General features: G+C 43.4%; 2 protein-coding genes across 2 annotated transcripts in view; both read right to left on the bottom strand.

The window, feature by feature from the left end:
• Positions 1-15000, bottom strand: part of LOC127645051 (uncharacterized) — a 247267-nt gene that overhangs the window by 26864 nt on the left and 205403 nt on the right. Inside the window, 8 exon segments of the mRNA XM_052128568.1 lie at positions 9205-9414; positions 10889-10968; positions 11093-11195; positions 11268-11322; positions 11457-11561; positions 14289-14458; positions 14633-14710; positions 14870-14974. Coding sequence (XP_051984528.1) covers positions 9205-9414; positions 10889-10968; positions 11093-11195; positions 11268-11322; positions 11457-11561; positions 14289-14458; positions 14633-14710; positions 14870-14974 — 906 coding nt within the window.
• The window catches only part of LOC127645791 (nicastrin-like), an 8227-nt gene continuing 6442 nt past the window's right edge, over positions 13216-15000 (bottom strand). Inside the window, exons 9-11 of the mRNA XM_052129470.1 lie at positions 14870-14974; positions 14633-14710; positions 13216-14458 (exon numbers count right to left, since the gene is read on the bottom strand). Coding sequence (XP_051985430.1) covers positions 14273-14458; positions 14633-14710; positions 14870-14974 — 369 coding nt within the window. The 3' untranslated portion in view covers positions 13216-14272. The remainder of the gene's footprint in view (positions 14459-14632; positions 14711-14869; positions 14975-15000) is intronic.

Below are 15000 nucleotides of genomic sequence, written 5' to 3' on the forward strand. Positions count from 1 at the left end.
TTTCTAATTTATAATTTAATTTTATCTTTTTTTTTTTTTATTTATCGATATCTACAGTAAAGACCAAAGAGGGTAATAAAGATGATACATGGATCTTATCTTTGGACACACATTAAGGCAAACCAAACTTTTACTCTAAACACGCAGTGAACGGACACTTACGGAAGAGGATTAGGGCCAATTAAGCAATAATTTAAAAAAAAATAAAGCCATCTCGAGATTAAAGTCATTATAATGCGAGATTAAATTTAACGAGTTTTTTCTCGAAACACAACGACTTTATTCTCGATATTTAATGAGTTTATTCTCAAGATTGTATTTCGACTTTTTTCTCGAAATGTAACGAGTTTAATCTCGCATTATAATGACTTCAATCTCGAGATGGCTTTATTTTTTTTAATTATTGCTTGGCCCTAATCCTCTTCCGTAGACTCTGAACTGGGGAATGAAATCTGAAATATTACCAGGCAGTGGCTAATCGCAGACATTTAAGTTGCATATATGAGTTATATACTGTAAAGGGAAGCGAACAGAATAAATGATCGGTTTTGTGATTTGAAGAACCATAACCAATATAATTAAATAAATATAGCTAAACACATGACAGTAGGGGAGGTATTGCCCCAAGTGAAGGTGTAGATCATTCTGGTGAATGATAATGTTTGCTAATTGTATGGACACTACAAGACACTGTACTGGACGAAGTGCGCTTGCGCATTAGTTCTGCTGTCCAGCGTGCACATCCTCCCCCGCCAGGTTGATAATATAGTTTGTTGCATGTAGTTGCATAAGTTCATTATACTCGGAAAGCTTTCTGTAATAAATACATTCGACTGGATTCAAAGAACGGACTCATCACTCATTTCAACATGGTGTCAGAAGATATGAAACGGATCTATCGCCTGTGAGTTTCACACGTTTTTCTGAGAAATAACGTCAAGTTAAAAGTTACGAATAAAGACGTGATGGCGGATGGATTTCGCAGACCAGATCCCCTCGTTTTTGACGGGAACCTTGCTGAGAATTGGCGGATTTTTGAACAAGAATATGATATATTCATTGCAGCGGCGCACTCTGACAAGCCTGCCAAAACAAAGGCATATATTCTCCTCAATCTAGCAGGAGCGGAGGCCATCGAACGTGAGCGTTCATTTGTTTACACAGCAGAGGTGAGGGCGCCAGGTGAAGCTGGAGCCGTTGTCGTTCCAGCTGAGTCTAAAGACCCCGAGTGTTTGAAACGGAAATTTCGGGAGGTATGCAACCCTCAACATAACAAAACTATGGAGAGACACAAGTTTCATTCACGAAATCAAAAGCAAGGTGAGACTATCGAATCTTACATAAGTGATTTGAGGATCAAAGCTAGCAGTTGTCACTTTGGAAACCTGGCAGATGAACTGATATGTGACAGAATAGTATGTGGCATCAGAAATGACAGTATAAGAAAGGCTTTGCTACGTGATAGTGAATTAACTCTAACTAAAGCCATTACAATCTGCCGCATTTATGAGATGACTGAGGAAAATAATAGAACTCTAGCCATGCCCCAAACAGCCACCACTGTTGACGCAATTCAGCCAAATCCCAGTGGGTGGCAACAGAGGTCAAGATATAAATCTCAAGCAGTCAAATACGAGACAAAATCCATTACAAACTGCAGCAATTGTGGAAGCAGCCATGCTGCACAGAGAGACAAATGTCCTGCTTTTGGCCAGCAATGCCATAACTGTAAAAAATTAAATCATTATAAAAAATGCTGCAAGTCCATGTCACACCGTCAAGGCTATGAAAAGAAAAGTTATGCAAAACACAAAGACTATAGAAAACCTGTGTACCAGTTAGAGCTGGAAAAGCCAGACAACAGTGCCAGTGATGACACTTTTTATGTGGATGGTGTCAAACTCGACGACAAGTGTGTAAACACCATCACTCCTCAGACAGAATGAAAGGATGAAGGATTTGTTACACTGCACATACATAACAAGCCCTTTGAGATGAAAGTTGATACAGGTGCTAGGTGTAACGTATTGTCAAATGATGCCTTCCAACTGCTTGCTGACGGGGAACGACCAATGAAATGCACCAAAGACACCAACTTAGTGGCTTATGGAGGCAGCAAAATAGAGACTACTGGAATAGTTACACTGCCTTGTTGCTTAGATGGACAGCAACACACACTACCTTTTTTCCTAGTGGACCGAGATGTAGTGCCACTACTGGGATTTCGTGCATGTGTGGCTTAGGAATTGTCACAATGAGCCCTCACGTTCATCAGGTCAGCACCGAGGCGATGCTGATTTCACTAAACAGATTTTCAGCACAATACAAAGATGTGTTCAGTGAGGAGCTCGGAAAACTCCCTATCACATACTCTATGACACTGGATCCAACTGTACAACCAGTGGTTACGTCCAGCACACCGCATCCCAGTGGCAATGCAGACACGAAGTCAAAGCCGAGCTTGACAGCATGCAGAATAAAGGCGTCATAACCACAGTTTCTGAACCTACTGACTGGGTTTAGATCCATGGTGGCAACACATAAAAAGGACAAACAAGAAATCAGACTGTGTATCAATCCAAAAGACCTCAACACTGCTCTGAAGAGACCCCATTATCCAATGCTTGGCGTTGAGGAAGTTGCTACCCAGATGTCAGGTGCTACAGTGTTCTCTGTGCTAGATGCAAGGAGCTCATTCTGGCAAATACGTCTGGATCACAAGTCATCAATGCTGACCACATTCAGCACACCTTTTGGTCGCTATAGATTCCTTCATGTATGCCTTTTGGCATAAGCTCAGCAAGTGAAGTTTTCCAGCTCGATGGAACAACTGTTTGCTGGATATCCGTGATGCTATTATAGTAGATGACATCATCATAGGAGGTTGTGATGCTATAGAACATGGCGCCAATCTAAAACAGGTGCTCGACCGGGCCGAGAGATAAACCTCAGGCTGAACCGTCTCAAATGCAAGTTCCGCCTGAACCAGGTCTGTTATGTGGGTCACATATTTACAAAGGAGGGCCTAAAAGCCGACCCTGCCAAGACTGCAGCTATCACAGATATGCCAGTCCCTCAGGGCGTCCCAACCATGCAGCGATTCCTTGGTATGGTGAACTATCTTGGGAAGTTCATCCCAAACCTCAGCTGAGATTGCAGCGCCTCTGAGACAGCTCACACACAAAGACACTGCATGGAGCTGGTTTCCTCAGCATCAGCAGGCGTTTGACCATCTTAAGTCATGCCTATCCAGTGCACCAGTCTTATCCTACTATGATGTGAGAAAAGCAGTTACACTGACCTGTGATGCGTCATGTTCACGGACTTGGTGCTGCATGTTTACAGGAGGAGAGACCAGTACGCCTATGCGTCTCGTACACTCACTGACACGAAACGCGATATGCTCAAATCGAGAAGGAGCTGTTGGCAGTGGTGTTTGCATGTACCAAATTCAAGGATTATGTGTATGGGAAGCCCACGGTCATTGAAACCGACCATCAACCCCTCGTCACAATCCTAAAGAAGCCCATCCACACTGCTCCTGCCCGACTGCAAAGGATGCTACTACAGTTACAAGCCTATGATATCACACTGGTCTACAAGAAGGGTAAGCACATGTACCTAGCCGACACCCTATCACGAGCTCCAAACAAAGCTGTCTCACAATGCCCAGCTACCAATAACACATTTGAGGTGATGTCGGGTCAGCTACATCTCAACTAACCGACTAGAGGAGCTCCGGACCCACACAGCACAGGATCAGGTGCTACAAATTCTTAGCAAAACCATTCAACACGGATGGCCTGACAAAGAACGTAGCGTTCACCCATCCATACGTTCATTCTTCCCTTACAGAGATGAGCTGGTTGTGGAAGATGGAATAGTTATTAAGGGCCACAAAACAGTTATTCCCCACTCACTGCACCGGGAATATATCAATATTGTACATAGAGGTCACCCAGGCTTAGAGTCAACCAGACGCTGGGGCCAGGAGCACTGTTTTTTGGCCGTCAATGAACAAAGACATTGCAGAAGAATTGCTATCATGCTCCGTCTGCAACAGCACCAGACCACACCAGCAGAAGGAACCTCTACAGCCACATTCAGTTCCAGCTTTGCCATGGTCTACAGTGGCTACTGATATGTTTGAGTGGCACGGACAACAGTACCAGGTGCTGGTAGACTCGTACTCAGGGTGGTATGAAATCGACCTTCTCTGTGACACAACTTCAGCAGCTGTGATCATAAAGCTGAAAAGGCATTTTTCTGTCCACGGAACACCCCACACCCTAATCAGTGATAATGCGAGGCAATACACAAGCCAGCGTTTCAAGGATTTCGCTGAGCAGTGGGATTTCATTCATGTTACCAGCAGCCCGGCATATCTACAGTCAAACGGACTGGCAGAAAGAGCAGTCCGTAGTGCCAAACAACTGATGGAAAAATCTCACAGAGATGGGACTGATGTGTATCTAAATCTGCTGAACATCAGGAACATTCCCGTGACCAAGCATTGGGCTCACCTGCAGAACGTCTGATGTCACGGCAGACACGCTCAACTCTTCCTGTCAGCACCAGACTGCTGGAGCCAGCCCGAAGAACACAAAGCGGGTCACTGCCCAACTAAAAAATAAAAGACTCATTCAAAAGCGATACTACGATGCATCAAGCCACCCACTACAGCCGCTTGCAGAGGGACAAGTTGTTAGGATGCAGACCATCAAGGGACACGACCACTTGGGCACTGTGAAGGAAGTGTGCAAGGAACCACGTTCCTACATCATCGAGTCCGATGGAGGAACCTACAGAAGAAATCGTCGTCACATCCTTCCTGTTGCTGAGCCACCACCACGACAGATCAACTCTGAAGACTTTGATCGTCAGTATGCCGGTCCAGCTGCTCCAGACAGTTTCCCATCCACACCACATGCATCTCAAGAGACCCAGGTAACACCTCTGCCCACTAGCGAGCAGCAGAGGCCTGCTGTTCAATCTCCAAAGAAGGTAACACCAGGTAACACACTGTATGTGACACGCTCAGGTCGTGTCTGCAGGCCTAATCCAAAGTATGAACAATGAATATTTAGCTGTTATGGGCTGCGAGCCAAAGACATTGAAGAAAAAAAAAGAGAGAAAAAAATAAGACTATTTCTGGTTGTAGTGCTTAGCATAAGCCTTATGTTTAAAAAAAAAAATTTAAAAAAACAAACAACCTGCATTTAAATATTTTGTTCATTTGATATTGTGTTTAGCTACCACTTAATGCAATGGATTCACATACAATTGTTAAAATGTTTTGTATTTTAAAAGACAAGTGTTTCAATAGAAAATGGAATTGTTATAGTTTGTAAGTTAGTGTCTATTTTTAATATTCTGTTTGCCGTAGAAGACACTAACTAAAGAAAGGGGATGTAGATCATTCTGGTGAATGATAATGTTTGCTAATTGTATGGACACTACAAGACACTGTACTGGACGAAGTGCGCTTGCGCATTAGTTCTGCTGTCCAGCGTGCACATCCTCCCCCGCCAGGTTGATAATATAGTTTGTTGCATGTAGTTGCATAAGTTCATTATACTCGGAAAGCTTTCTGTAATAAATACATTCGACTGGATTCAAAGAACGGACTCATCACTCATTTCAACAGAAGGAGTTCAAGTACCTCGGGGTCTTCTTCACGAGTGAGGGGACAATGGAGCGGGAGGTTGGCCGGAGAATCGGAGGCGGTATTGCACTCGCTCTATCGCACCGTTGTCACGAAAAGAGAGCTGAGCCGGAAGGCAAAGCTCTCGATCTACCGGTCAATTTTTGTTCCTACCCTCACCTATGGTCATGAAGGCTGGGTCATGACCGAAAGAACTAGGTCGCGAGTACAAGCGGCCGAAATGGGCTTCCTCAGAAGGGTGGCGGGCTTCTCCCTTAGAGATAGGGTGAGGAGCTCAGTCATCCGTGAGGAGCTCGGAGTAGAGCCGCTGCTCCTTTGCGTCGAAAGGAGTCAGTTGAGGTGGTTTGGGCATCTGGTAAGGATGCCCCCTGGCTGCCTCCCTAGGGAGGTGTTTCAGGAACGTCCAGCTGGGAGGAGGCCTCGGGAAGACCCAGGATTAGGTGGAGAGATTACATCTCCACACTGGCCTGGGAACACCTCGGGGTCCCCCAGTCAGAGCTGGTTAATGTGGCTCGGGATAGGGAGGTTTGGGGGCCCCCTACTGGAGCAGCTGCCCCCGCGACCCGACTTCGGATAAGCGGTTGAAGATGGATGGATGGACATGACAGAGGACCAGCAAATCCGTGTGTTTACATGCATGTTCTGACAGTTATGCTCAAAAGCACCAACACGTGTGTGTGGTCATGCAGCTCCTTTATCGAGGTCATACAACAGCGTGATAAAACACCGGGAAGATTTTGTCCATTACACCAATTGCTATAACACGTTAAACGCTACTGACCGCAGTAAACAATAGTTTGCGGATATGCAGACTTTGTTAGCCTGTAAATCTGCCATAGACATGTATGTTACTGAACCATAGCTGGCGTAAATGAGTTAACAACTTCTGTCTGTGGATTTTCAGATGCCTCACAAAATTGGACGTTAGTCGACGAGGTGTCTGTAATTTTGGAACCACAGGTTCTACATGTTGCAATCCTTCTGTAGCCTTTAGCGCTGTATTCAATATATCCCAATTATATCACCTTTGGTATAATCTTTGCTGTGTCCTTGTCCTTAAATCTGCGTCGTGACCTTCAAACTTGGTCCAGCTTTACGTGGAAGCTGATTGGTTGGTTGTCTGATTGGTTGAATAAGGAGCGTTGACATGCAGATTTGTAAATCAAATTAATCGTTTATTTGGGAAATTAATTGTTGATTTACCGCACATTTTTAATTATACAACTCATATCTGTGGTTTTAAAAAGTATAAGTATTTCCAAGTCAGACGGCTGAAGTCCAAGTCAAGTTGCAAGTCATTGCTGTCAAAGTATAAGTGGAGTCGCAAGTCTTTTTTGATTCTATCGAGTCGAGTCATCAAATTAGTGACTCGAGTCCGAGTCAAGTCCAAGTCACACAACTCGAGTCCACACCTCTGGTAATTCTTGATATTAAGTGTGTCGGCCTGTAACTGAAGACTGTAAGGGTGTGTTCACATACAACGCAAAAATAAAATTTTGCCTCACACAAACTCACTTGAGTTTGACCGTTGGATTAAGTTTGTGTTTAAACTAGCGTTGACGGAGTAACGTGAACCCGTGAATATTCCCCCTTCTCTTCCGGTAAAGGTCAGGAGGCGGGGCTTCTACTACAATTTATATTTCCGCCATCAACCATGGCCGATATCACAGATACTTTGATGATGTGTCGTACAATTCGGTGCTACGCACACACACTACAACAATGTTTTCATCCATTTTTACAGATTTCTTCTGCAACTACGCCAGTACGTCAGTGACGATCTCTCTTTTTTATTTTATAAATTTTTTTATTTGGTATCAAAATCACACAATAATTAAATAGAAAATGATAATAATAATAATTGCAACAAAAACAGTATATATAAAAAACAACAACAATATTAATACAAAATACTTCGGACAATCTCAATGCTGATAGGCTTCACGACAACGCGTCATGCGAATTTCGCTTTTCAGCCGCACCATTCTCGCTCTTTGCATTGACTTTGAAACGCCGATTCGGCGTTGTATGTGAACGCACTCATTAAGGGTTAAAGCTCTGAAATAAGTGGGCACTATATTATTTAAACATAATCGCTATAAGAATAGTAATATGTAAGAAAAAGACAATTATTATTTTGCCTACACTTAATAATAATAGTAAGATTTACGATTTTAATTTCATCACAAAATTCCATAATATTGAATTGAGTAACCTTTTAATGAAATAAAACATTAAAATTTTGTATTTAATTCAGTTAAATATTACACAATTCAATTTGATGTGATTTTATTCATTTAAAATGCCTGAATTGTACAAATAGGCTAAAATATTTTGAATGTATTATTTTTGAGACCATTAAGAGTTTCTTTTGCATTGCAAAACAATTTCATTATTCTAGCAGAAACTATATATATATTATTAGAAATTATTTAGATGATAAAGTGCATTTGTATTGTACAATTGCAAGTATACAGTACATCATGTTTGTGTTTGTTGTACCTTTAATAATATTTAAAAAATCCATGTGCACGGATGATTATACTCTATTAAATGGCATTTGATGTGCTTAATTGTCATGATATTAATGCTAATAAACCAAAGTGGTCTTAAAAACATTTCAGTAAAATATTATTTCTTTGAATGCCAAAGCGCCTTGTCAGTAAACGAAAGAAATCAAAACTCTGGAAAAGATGTTTATTCAGTTCTCAAGACATCAAGTTCTTCAAGAATAATAATGACATCATTGATCAAACAGCTCCAACTCCAGTCAAGAAGCAAACGCTGTATATCATTAATCATTTGGTTTTTTTAAACTCCGCCTCTCTTGACTGGAACGTTATGAGCTGTGTTTGGAGTTTTCTAGTGTAGTCGTGGTCGTGAACGTCCGAAAGAACAGACAGTGTTACATTCACAAACAAAAAGATCGACAACATAATCAGCTTTAAACTATTGCACACTCACTGTTTACACACACACACACATAATCAGACACTCAACACATGTCAACATTCAATCGCTCATTAATATTAACCACATTCAGTTAAAATCAGCTTTTTAGTTTTGTGCCACACCCACGTCATAGAAAAACAAAATCTGGAATTATTAAAACGATGAGGAAAAACAAATATGAACAACTATCCAGGAGACCAAGTTCTGTTTGATCTGTGAGGATTGAATAAGTTAATAATTGATTCAAGAGTGCATCTGTGCTTCAGATCTGTGAGTGTTTGTGTTTTGATGGGTTTTAATTGGATGCTCGCAGTCTCTGGTTGCGTTCAGTAGGTGGTCGTGGGCGATCGCTGGTGAGCTAAACAAAAGCTCCGCCTTTGAACTGATAAAGCACGTCACCAATAGAGACAAGAGCAGCACAGCCACGCCCACCCGAAAGTGTTAACATCTATTAGAGACAAAGAGACAAAAAAAATTAATAATTTCAAAAGGTGACGCTTTTAACATGACGGCCAGTTATTATCTCGAAATAACATTTATAATAAAAAATAAATAAAAATACATTCTGGTGCTTTTCCCTGAGTTACCTCGAAGTTCTCGGCTGGCCACGAGAAAGATCCGCTCGGATGCTCTTCCAGCTGAGACTCCGTCCATGTGGAATAATCTCTGGATCCGTATTCCAGCAGCTCAAACGCTGGCGAGATAGCTTTAGACAGACGTACAGATGCCCGCACACAGAACGGGTCACCGGTGCTGTTCACAGAGACGGAGCCCGAAACCCAGAAGTATGCGAACAACTGAGAGAGAAAAACAAACCGATATTAGAGCAGGAAATATAGGAAAACCAATAAAATATAGTTATCATGAGCGATATTCCGCTCGACTGGGTCACAAATACTGTATGGACATTTTCAATGCATTATGGCATTGCCAAATTAACGTCCATGGACTGTTTGCCCAAAATAAGGTGCATCATTTTGCTGCCTATAGTTTGGGACAGCCTTCATCAGACTGCAACAATGTCGTCTAGCTTGAGAGCTCACTAGAGTTTAGAAGAGAACCACGTGTCAAAATATTAGCAATATTTATTTTTAAGATCTGGAGGCTGGAGCTTTAACTTGGGATGCTTAATATATAACTACTTAGTAGTTCCTCGTGGTGGCCCGGTTACTCGTGTGGTGGAGGACGAGTCTCAGTTGTCTCCGTGTCTGAGACCGCCAATCAGGCATCTGATCACGTGACTCGACAGCGTGACAATCGCTGAGAACTCACAGCATGTGGAGACTCATGCTACTCTCCACGATCCACACACAACTCACCACACGCCCCATTGAGAGAACCACTAATCACCACCACGAGGAGGTTACCCCATGTGACTCTACCCTCCCTAGCAACCGGGCCAATTTGGTTACCCCATGTGACTCTACCCTCCCTAGCAACCGGGCCAATTTGGTTACCCCATGTGACTCTACCCTCCCTAGCAACCGGGCCCATTTGGTTACCCGATGTGACTCTACACTCCCTAGCAACCGGGCCAATTTGGTTACCCCATGTGACTCTACCCTCCCTAGCAACCGGGCCAATTTGGTTACCCCATGTGATTCTACCCTCCCTAGCAACCGGGCCAATTTGGTTACCCCATGTGACTCTACCCTCCCTAGCAACCGGGCCAATTTGGTTACCCCATGTGACTCTACCCTCCCTAGCAACCGGGCCAATTTGGTTACCCCATGTGACTCTACCCTCCCTAGCAACCGGGCCAATTTGGTTACCCCATGTGACTCTACCCTCCCTAGCAACCGGGCCAATTTGGTTACCCCATGTGACTCTACCCTCCCTAGCAACCGGGCCAATTTGGTTACCCCATATGATACTCTATACACTATATCTATATACTCATATATATATATATATATATATATATATATATATATAAAAGGTTTGAACGCTACAGACAGAAATAAATTAAACAAATTCAAAGGTTGTTTTTTTTATCCATTGATTTGGCTGATGTTAGATTATGGATCTATCACAAGATGGCACTAACACTTCTGTTAATCTGTGGCACAGTTATTGGACCAATGCTGATATGCGGTACTCAAAATATCCAAACTGATCAATAATCGGTACTTTTATTCTCTTGACATTTTCTAGGGCACTTGTACACAAGTTGTACTCACATCTTTGCTCTCAGTATTGATGTCGCTGGGATTCTGGCACTGAGTCTCTGTGAGGTTGGTTACAGTTCCCGTCAGGTTAGCCATTATATACTGCACCGAACAGCGCCACGCTGTGGACTGGACCGTGGATCCGTGGGCCCAGACCGATGTAGAACTGAGGAGGACCAGCACCTGGAGAGCACACGGGGGGCAGAGTCAGACATGAGTGGATGTTCTCAAAACTAGCAGATGTGAACAAGGCTGTCCGGTCTTTGGAAACATGGCCCGGTTTCCGTGGAACAGGGTGTAATCTCACCTAACATGGCATTGTCTCGTTTTTTTGTCACTTCTGGAGGCAACAACGATCTGAACCAACTGTTGTTCTTCTCAACGAGAAACCATACAGCAACTGAGCCGACCTGACAGAGAAGACAGAGACAGTGAGTCGCATGTAACCATGTGACACTTCAGTGTGTGGTCATGTGACTCACAATCTTAGGGTCAGCGGTGATGTTGTTGAGTGCGCTCTCCTCGCCTCCTGCCTGCCTGTAAAGCGTATCGAGCGACTAAGTGGCCACTTCAGCTAGAGACTGAGAGAGAGAACGAGAAAATGAGTAAAAACATGTAGCAAATGAGAAAGCAGACGTAATATTACCAAGTTAAAATGGTTGCTACGGTACCTTGGCAGCGTCGGTCTCATGATACAAGCTGTTCGGTCTGGACTCAGGTTTGGCGGTACGTCACATTCAGGTTTGCTGCGATTGTCGCACAAACTCTCGTAGTACCTGTTTCAGGTACATGTGGAAAAATATAACCGCTAAATCAGACTTGGCCTCAGATGACACGCCATCCCATAGACCATCTAACGCACACAGAAATGGCAAGATCCTCCTCAAAACAGCAAGCTGCAATCTGATTGGCTGGCTGTGTGCACAGGTTTACAGCAGTCCACAGATGTAATCCTACAGACTTTGTTTAGGGTTTTTACCAAGTCCCTAAACCAAGATCAAAATGAGGACTATGAGACTAGAGGTGGACCGATATATCGGTTTTACCGATTAATCTGTGCCGATAGTTGCTTTTTGAAACTATCGTTATAGGCAAAAATCGATGGCGATAGTTGCTGGTAGTTTTTCACCATTTTGTAATTTCAAAATAAGAGTCCCTGGTGTGTTTCGGGCTTGTTTATACTTAAAAGTCCCACGCTATGCACCAAATCAAACCAAAATGTTCTGGTTATTTTGGGGATTATGGTTGAAAAATGAACTGCATCTGGGATTTTATTCATTTAGGACTCTTTCATAGAGTCCCGGCCATAGTAGGGATAGAATACGATTTTTTTTTTACATTCTATAAATCAATTTTGAAAAACTAGTCGGCCGATATATCGGTTATGAGCCCGTCCACCACCTTAGTTATCGGCAAAATCCACTATCGGTCGACCTGTAGCACAGACTAGCTTCAGACTGTTCTGACTCGGGTTGCGATGACTTTTCTAACGGATCGAATTACGGTTTTCGCACAGCTTAGCGATCGAAACTTTTAAAAGCCCATAGACTTACATTGACGGAATGTTCAAATATTTAAATTATTTAGAATATTCAAACAAGACTTTATCAAGCAAACATCAAAGTTTGTCTCTAATTGTTTTAATTTGATTTGATCTTTTCTTATTTTTAGATTTGTTCTTGCAAATGAATTGTTTCAATGCCACAGCAAATTATGATTAATTTCCTATTTATTTACGTGGCTCCAGACTAACATTTAAGAGCTGTAGCACCGGTGTTCAATTCCACAAATGGTCGCGATCGGTCCAACAGAAAGAAAATTTGTTTTCTTTCAGGGTTTCTTCTTTTATCAGGATCTTGACGATTAAAATAGTCATCTGAAGACAAACAAAGTCTTTTTCTACAATCAGCTTTAGAACAGAAGTTCCATTGTATCCATAGTTACAGCGGTTCATTTGCAATGAGGTCATAGCAACCAAATGTAAACACTTGATTAGCCGTAACCATAAAACAAATGATGCCATTTTTCATAAGAAAAACTCATTCTGAAATTAAACTGTATTCTCTGGCTACTATATTGATATAAGTTCATGGTATATATATATATTTTAAATATCTGTGATGTGTGGATAGCATCCTTACAATTTCTGTCAGTTCATTGAGCTCATTTATTCCTTTTCAATGCGGTTTAGAATGTCGGGGCCGTTTAATACAATTTTAAACTGGTTTAATCGACACTTTATGGGCTTTCATAGGAGGTTTTAAACAAATAATCAGTGCCGAATCGGCGACTCAGCCCGTGCTACTCGCAGCTCTGTTTATGATGATCTGCGTGCTGAGCTTCGAGATTGGTCCAGTATAAATGCACATCTCTGCGCTGATCTGATCCGGGCCAATTTGGTTGCTAAGGAGACTCACAGCATGTGGAGGCTCATGCTACTCTCCACGATCCACACACAACTCACCACACGCCCCATTGAGAGAACCACTAATCACCACCACGAGGAGGTTACCCCATGTGACTCTACCCTCCCTAGCAACCGGGCCAATTTGGTTGCTAAGGAGACTCACAGCATGTGGAGACTCATGCTACTCTCCACGATCCACACACAACTCACCACACGCCCCATTGAGAGAACCACTAATCACCACCATGAGGAGGTTACCCCACGAGACGCTACCCTCCCTAGCAACCGGGCCAATTTGGTTGCTAAGGAGACTCACAGCATGTGGAGGCTCATGCTACTCTCCACGATCCACACACAACTCACCACACGCCCCATGAGAGCGAGAACCACTAATCACCACCACGAGGAGGTTACCCCATGTGACTCTACCCTCCCTAGCAACCGGGCCAATTTGGTTGCTAAGGAGACTTACAGCATGTGGAAGCTCATGCTACTCTCCACGATCCACACACAACTCACCACACGCCCCATTGAGAGAACCACTAATCACCACCACGAGGAGGTTACCCCACGAGACTCTACCCTCCCTAGCAACCGGGCCAATTTGGTTGCTAAGGAGACTCACAGCATGTGGAGGCTCATGCTACTCTCCACGATCCACACACAACTCACCACACGCCCCATGAGAGCGAGAACCACTAATCACCACCACGAGGAGGTTACCCCATGTGACTCTACCCTCCCTAGCAACCGGGCCAATTTGGTTGCTAAGGAGACTTACAGCATGTGGAAGCTCATGCTACTCTCCGATCCACACACAACTCGCCACACGCCCCATGAGAGCGAGAACCACTAATCACCACCACGAGAAGGTTACCCCATGTGACTCTACCCTCCCTAGCAACCGGCCCAATACTGATATCGGATCGGGATTGGTATTGGCTGATACGGAGATTTCAGATATTGCAATCGGAAGAGAAAAAGTATCGGTATCAGTGCATCCCTATTTTTTGGAAAGCAGGAGTTATTAATCATGATCTGGCTCAACTCCTTTGGAACATCAAGGAACCCAATCATTGATTAGTTGTGATCAGACCTGTTGTTGAAGGCCGATTTGTGGTCTGCCAGCACAACGCCGGGGATCTGTCTCGCCCTCAGAAAACGCTGGAAGGACGAGGGCGGTAATGGCTGACTGACAGATGGCTCGTCCAATGAGAGGTTCAAACTAGCAGCCACAGAACTCATGTTTTTCACCAGAGCCTTGACCTGAGAGAGAGTGAGAGAGAGAGAGAGAGAGAGAGAGAGAGATAAAGACAGAAAGAGAGAGAGAGAGAGAGAGAGAAAAAGAGAGAGAAAGAGAGAGAGAGAGACAAACAAACAGTGTGGGTGAGATTATGGTCAAAAATAAAAATAAACAAATGCTCTTTCTTCTTCACTTACTACTTCTCCAATGCTTTGGTTGCTACAGGATACGGGGTCAGAGTGCAGCCACAGTTCACGCCCACTGTGCAGTCCAACCTACAAACAAACGTGAAATAGCCTGTAAGTCCCTGCGAGTGTGAAGATCACATGCAACGCTGCTTGTAACACGACCAACATCTTATCAGGCAGCGTAATCGTTATTACGTCTTAAAATGCAGTCTAGGTAGGCAGCTCACTAGCGTTTTGGTCACCCACCTGTCCAATTTCCAGCATGGAGTGTACATTATTCATGTCGATAACAAACTCCTGTTTCTGCATGTCGTAGACCATCTTTGAGCTGCCGATGTAATCGAACGCTTCCTGTGACAGACACATTCGGCGATCAG

This window comes from Xyrauchen texanus, chromosome 6 (genome assembly GCF_025860055.1).
Source record: "Xyrauchen texanus isolate HMW12.3.18 chromosome 6, RBS_HiC_50CHRs, whole genome shotgun sequence".
NCBI classification, from domain to species: Eukaryota; Metazoa; Chordata; class Actinopteri; order Cypriniformes; family Catostomidae; genus Xyrauchen; species Xyrauchen texanus.